Source organism: Thunnus albacares, chromosome 8, assembly GCF_914725855.1.
Source record: "Thunnus albacares chromosome 8, fThuAlb1.1, whole genome shotgun sequence".
Classification (NCBI taxonomy): domain Eukaryota; kingdom Metazoa; phylum Chordata; class Actinopteri; order Scombriformes; family Scombridae; genus Thunnus; species Thunnus albacares.
In genome coordinates, this window is record NC_058113.1 from 34576355 (window position 1) to 34582821 (window position 6467).

Sequence of the window (6467 nt, forward strand, 5' to 3'; positions counted from 1 at the left end):
TTCAGGTTTCTGTTTCAAGTGTGTTTTATTAAAAAATAAGAACAGGAACAACAGTTCATGACATTTAAGTGATGTTAACAGAGATCCAGAACTGTTCTTCCTGATGCCTGCAGGCCGGGGTCAGAGGTCACAGGTCACAGGTCACAGGTCAGGGGGCGTCCAGGCTCCTCAGCCACAGGTCCAGGGCAAACTTGGTCCCAGTGCTGACTCGCTCCACGTCCGGGCCGCTGGCTGGCGCCCGGCTGACAAACACCGCCAGCGGCAGCGAGGAGTCACCCAGAGCTCCCTCTGTGGAAACCTGCGACACGCTGGAAACACAGCGGCGACCACCAGAGGTCAAAGGTCACACACACAGTGTTCGGGAGGATGTTAGGACTCATCTAACAGACAGCTGCGATACCTGATGCTGCTCGGCAGGTCGTCGAGCTGAAGCTCTGCGTCCTCTCCGTCCACGGCCGACACGATGGCTCTGACCAGCCGGCGGTCGGCCCAAAGACAAGCACTGACCTCAGCAGGCGACGGCCTCAGAGAGTCCTGCAGGACGGAGACAACCAGACAGTTTAAAGCAGGGTTCCCAGTGTTCCCAGTGTGTCTATAAACCAGCAGTCAGGTGTCTGTAATCATTCCTGCTGTTCATACTGGATATTAAAAGATCCTTCAAATGTGCTTTCAATGGAAGTGATGGAGGATAAAATCCACAGTGTGTCCACACAGTCATTTAAAAGTCTGTGTGAAGCTTCTATTCAGCTTCAGCAGTCTGAGTTAGTCATATCAAGTGGATATCTGACACATTTACAGTCTTTCTAGCATCAAATTCCCTCTTTGTGTTTCCTCGGACAGTGTTTCCCTGTTGAGCTGCAGGTGGAAGTATAGTAACAAAAAGAGGAACTTTGGCACTAAAAAGACTGTAACGTTGAAAGATATCTACTGGATTTGACTCATTTGGACGCTGAAGCTTCATATTAGCTTCAGACTGTGGATTTTGTCCTCCATCACTTCCATTGTAAGGTCATTATGAAGGGATCTTCTGATGGTCAGTATGAACAGGAGGAATGATTACAGCAAGAAAAACAGCTTTAATGTTCATTTGATGACTGACTGATGGTTTAAGACTCACTTTAAAACTGTGAAACTGCCCTTTAAGTGCTGAACATGGAGCTCCACATGATAACACACTACTGGAGCCTCAAACATCCAATCAGTGATTGATTGAAGGACACTGAAGAAGAAAATACACATCTGGGTAGAGACTTGATAATCGAGTGATGTCTGGGAACGACTCCTGCCTCTGACCCCTGCTGCTTTGACCTGTTTGATCCTGCCTGAATGCAACAGCCCCTCTTGTTTTTGCCCCCCTTCACATGCCTGAGAGCCCCCCCCCCCCCCCCCCCACTATGCTGCCTTGATCCTGTATGCAGAAGCCCTACCTCCCTGCCTTTTGGTTACCAATTGTTTGATCTTACGGTGTAAAGTGTTTCCTTCCGCTCCGGGTCAGTAAGTTCACCACATTTCCAGAATGCTATTAAATCACTTCCACCACAGAGAGCTTTGAACAAGGACTTGAGTGATTTTCCTCAACAAACACTCAGACTGTTACCTGTAGCTGCAGGTGTGTGAGGGACGAGTGCAGCAGCATGTAGACGACTATGTGGTGTCTCTGGGGGAGTCCTCTGGACAGCATGGGAGGATACACTGACTGCCAGACAGAAAGGTTGATTTTTAGTGAAATGTACCTTTAATCACAAAGCATTCAGCTGCTCTGCTTCCAGAAAACTCAGCGTTTAGGTCAATCTCTTCTTTTCCTTTATGATGACTGGAAATCATCAACATTTGCCAAGTAGAGACAAATAACTCACCTCCCACAGTCCCAGTATTTTTGGAGAAACTTCATCTGGTTCCAGTTTCAGTCCAGTTTCCTCCTTTAACTCCCTGAGACCTGCATCCAGCAGCTACACACACACACACACACACACACAGTACAACATGTATTCAGATCTCTGCTGGATTCAGTTAAACAGTCTTTAATAAATGAGAAAAGGTTGAATGTGTTGACATTCGCTCACGACTGAAAATCTGCCGTTGAAACATCTGAAACAAGTGAAGCACTGACAGCAGATCAGTTAAAAGAGAAATACTGATGTTGAAAAGTTTAACCGCTTTATCTGAACCACTGAGTAACTTTAACTCTCTGTGTAAATGATGACATCTGACATTTTAGGTTTGTTTTCTTTCAGTTTAATTTCCAAACTAGTAGATTAGATCAGTGACTCCCGTCGTTTTATGTCAGACGCACCCAAACATCTCCGTCAGATACTCTCTCAGGTATCTGCTGCACATTTATCAGACTCAGCTTTATTGGTCGAGTGGCTCTCAACGTGCTCACACAGAGCAACGCTCAGAAAGATACAGAAGACCAAGCAGCAACCTTCAGGGCTGAAAAACAACCAACCAACACACAGGTGCCAGAAGCTGCAGTTCCTCTAATGGCCTCTTGAGGCTCCGAGAGCGAGTCAATCTCCATGGACCTCCATGCTAAAACACCCAACTTTACAGCAGTAATAAACATGACAGGTGGGTGCTATCACAGGCAAGTTGCTACCACGACGAAAAGGTTGATTAGGTAACGTAAACATGGCGTAACCACAGATTCACAGCGTATAGTCGTCGCCGTCGTTATTTCAGTGTGTTTTCAGTTTATGAAAGTTAATTGTAACATTTTAGTCGCCTAAAAAAAGTCTTGTTGAGTGTTTGGTTGAACTAAAAGACCCTCCACGGAGTCGAATGTTCAGTTTTTTCTGGTAAGTACATCTACTACTACATTTTAATGGTTTTTAGGCTGTTTTTAGCTAGTAAAAATTAGCATTAGCATCATCACAGTTAAACATAGACTGTAAATGCACCATGCTAACCAAGCTAGCAGCTAGCAGCTAGCATTAGGGTCAGCTCCACTCTCTCATCCAAATACGGTCTCTTCTGGCTCCAAAAATCCAAGATGGCGACGGTCAAAATGCCAAACTCGGGAGTCCACAAACTGATGAGTGACGCCATGGCGGCTACATCCGTTATTTTTTACAGTCTGTGATATGGACATACAGCAAAGCTAACGCTATCAATGGCTTGACTTAAATGATCTCTGTTTTATAATATTAACATTACTATCTGTGTATGTGTGTGTGTACTTTTACACATGTTGTTTTCATTGACTTGTAAAGTGCACAGAGACTTTCTATTTGAGCTACTCCTCAACATTTCCATGTACATCCAAAGTAACTGCAGTAGTGTCCCGTCTGAGTACACCTGAATAAAAACATACAGTAGAGATGATCTGGTTTCAATGTTGTTACCGATGCACACACTTACGAAAAATGTCTGAAGTTGTAAAAAGAAAGAAAGAAGATTGAGTGTTTACCGTCTCGTCCGGCTCAACATGGCCGCCTGTTAGAGACAGAAGCAGGTCACATGAGCATCAAACAGCATGAAACAAGCCGTGTGTGTTAAATAAAGACGACGTAGGAGAACAGACCCGGAGGAACCCAGACGTTGGGAAATATCCGAAGCTCCTTCGCCCGCCGTGTCAGCAACACTCTCTGATTGGCTGACTGCAAGATGATGGCCACGCCCACATCCACTCCCCGCTGCTGGACGTCCAATGGGATCGCTGCTGCCTCTGTGACTGACAGGTGTTTGATGGGACAGAAGGCGGGCCTCTGGGAGAGAAAACAATAAGAGGATTGTTAACAAGCAGCAACCTGCAGGCTGTAAAATGAAGCCAAACTGCAGTTCCTTGAACGACCACTTGAGGCTCCAAAAGCGAGTCAATCCCCATAGACCCCCATGTTAAACTTTACAGCAGAAATAAACATGTTTACAGTCTGGTACAAACAACGGTTTTGGTCTCTGTAGCTAATTTCCTCTTTCATGACAACAGTACAGGGGGTGAATTTTTTTATAACTCACCCGGTTAAATTTTATCAAGCCGTAAAGTTCTGCATAATGAAGGACATGGCTGCTTTGAGTGACAGGTCCGCCAGCCGCTAGGTGGCTTGTTTCAGCCGTTTGGCCCCGCCTCTTTGCCCGTTTTTGATTGGCTGGGAGTTAGACAGCGTCACGCACTGCCAAGACGGCGACGGCTGGACGTCACGGTAACGACGTCCATATTTTTATACAGTCTATGATCGTTACAGGCAGAGAAAATATTACGGTTTGAACTTGAACCCAAAGTCGTCTCTGACTCAGGTGAGCTCAGAGTCACTTTAAGATAAAGAGAAACAGATCGAATCCTAAACCCCATCAAACACTTGGACTCACTTTATTAGCTCAACGTTTCGGTCCTCAGACCTTCATACACCTGGAAAAAACCCACCAATCAGAGGACGCCAGCAACACCTCCTCATATTTATAGAAATTAAAGCCAATGAGTTCCTAAAGTACAAAAACAAACGGGATGCTGAGCTCTTACAACTACACACAAACATGCAAACATGCATAATACATTTTCCAATATTAAAGAAATTCATCTTGCATTATGCTAAAGTCCCTAAAGAGACATTAGATAGGAACATTAGAAAATCACTGAGTGTAACCTTCAGTCTTTAAACGGGTAGAAAAAGGCACTTATAACATGTGATTATATGTAATTTGTGTTTTTGGAAAAATGTTCTTATCTAACTTCTCTGAAACTGTAAAATGTGAACCAATCATCTGTCATTTGAAAAAGTGTCGTCTCATATTTAGAGCAGCAACTGACGATTATTTTTATTTTTGATTGACATGTTGATTATTTTCTCAATTAATCAATTAGTCCTTTGGTCCATAAAATGTCAGAAAATGTTAATCAGTGTTTCCTAAACCCCAAGACGTCTTCAAATGTCTCATTTTGTCCACAACACAAAGATCTTCACTTTACTGTCAGAGACTAAAGAAACCAGGAAATATTCACCTTTAAGAAGCTGGAGTCAAAACTATCAATCAACTATCAAAATAGTTGGCGACTAATTGATTAATGATTGCAGCTCTATGATTGAGTTCAGTTCAGTTCCACTTTAAAGACAGAAGGTTGATGTTTTGTGTGTCTGACCTTCAGACGGACTCCTCGTCCTTCGTCTCCTCTGTACAGGGTGAACTGGTTTTTCTCCAGTGAGCAGCTCACATTCACCTCATCATCACCATCACTGAAGTGACCCGTTATACTCTGACGACACAACAACAAATATGACTCAGGATGAAACGGTTTCAGGTTTAACTTCTTTACATAATGTGATTACAGACCCAGAGAGCTGCGTCCGTCTGCACTGACCTGAACAAACTGAGCTCGCTGAGGAGCCGCTCGGTCTTTACACACATAAACCAGGATCCTCCTCACTTTATCCATCCTGCTTCCTCACCTGCGCTGCAACACAAGAAGCCACCAGGTTACCTCACCTGTCCGTCAGAGGGAGACGCCACATCCTCATCATTTACTTATTTATACTGGAACTAACTATTATTATTATTAATTCATCTGTCAGTTATTTTCTCAATTAATGAATTAGTTGTTTGGTCCATAAAATGTCCACAACCCAAAGATATTCAGTTTACTGTCATAGAGACTAAAAAAAACAGAAAATATTCATTTATTATTCAATATCCCATTTTCTGACCAAACAACTAATCGATTAATCGAGAAAATAGCTGACAGATCAATTGATTAAATTTACTGAATGGAAACAATAATTAGTTGCGGCTGTAATAAGTTTTAGGAACAAATTACGTGTAAAATTCTCAAAACATCTTGTTAAATTTAGATTTTTGTTGCTCTGTATTAATCATATTTGGCTGATTTTAATGCCATGTTTTTGCTCAGCATGTTTACTGTTCTGTTTCCTGTCAAATTATTATTAACAGTGACTGAACTCACTGTCTAACGTTACCTGCAGCCAACATGTCAACATTAAACAGCGTTACATGATTCACGCTGCGGAAATAAATCTGAACATCTACAGTTTTTACTGTCAACGTTTCGATTCAAACACAACAAATAGACGCAGTGAAAACTCAGTAGAAACAGTAGAAACCTGCTGACAGACGAAACAGCCGCTGACATTTCAGCCTGACTGAACTTTCACAACAGGATCTCAGTCAACCATAGGGGATGCGAGTCGCGCATGCGCGGGGGGGGTCAGCTAAGTACGGCAACTCCACTTGGACAAACTTCATGTTGTCACTACAACTTCTGAGTGTCAACTGTGGATTTTACGCGCCTTTTTCTTTTTTTTTACAGCACATGAGTTGTTACACAAAAATGTTTGGTTAAATTTCAAATTATTTGGCAAAATACAAAACTGGACTCATTCAGTAATATTACAACTGTAATAATTTTATCTTTCATTGAAATGATCGGGAGGTAAACAGCAGAAATACTGATGCTGCATTCATGTGCTACTCAGATGGCTCCTTTTCCTGAAGGTCCTGGGAGTCGTTCTTCTGAC

At 42.9% G+C, this 6467-nt stretch overlaps 1 protein-coding gene across 4 annotated transcripts; it reads right to left on the reverse strand.

Annotated features, from left to right (window-relative positions):
* On the reverse strand, positions 1-6161 carry nudt17 (nudix (nucleoside diphosphate linked moiety X)-type motif 17). Of its 4 annotated transcripts, none has more exons than XM_044359463.1 (9): positions 6054-6161; positions 5297-5389; positions 5078-5191; positions 3524-3707; positions 3410-3435; positions 1857-1949; positions 1598-1696; positions 401-534; positions 1-308 (listed from the first exon to the last, which is right to left on the reverse strand). In XM_044359463.1, the coding sequence occupies exons 2-9, from the start codon at positions 5369-5371 to the stop codon at positions 149-151; spliced, it is 885 nt and encodes a 294-aa protein (XP_044215398.1). In that variant the 5' UTR covers positions 5372-5389; positions 6054-6161; the 3' UTR covers positions 1-148. The 4 variants fall into 4 exon arrangements, with proteins under 4 accessions (XP_044215398.1, XP_044215401.1, XP_044215400.1 ...); XM_044359466.1 differs by having other exon boundaries at positions 5297-5384; positions 6054-6152; XM_044359465.1 differs by having other exon boundaries at positions 5297-5421; positions 6054-6144.
* Positions 6162-6467: the final 306 nt, after the last annotated feature.

Coding starts and splice junctions, on each gene's coding strand:
- nudt17 (XM_044359463.1), bottom strand. CDS start 5,371: ATGGATAAAGTGAGGAGGATCCTGGTTTATGTGTGTAAAGACCGAGCG. Junction 3,436..3,523: donor CAACGTCTGGGTTCCTCCGG/GTCTGTTCTCCT, acceptor TGTCTCTAACAG/GCGGCCATGTTGAGCCGGAC. Junction 1,697..1,856: donor AAATACTGGGACTGTGGGAG/GTGAGTTATTTG, acceptor TCTGTCTGGCAG/TCAGTGTATCCTCCCATGCT.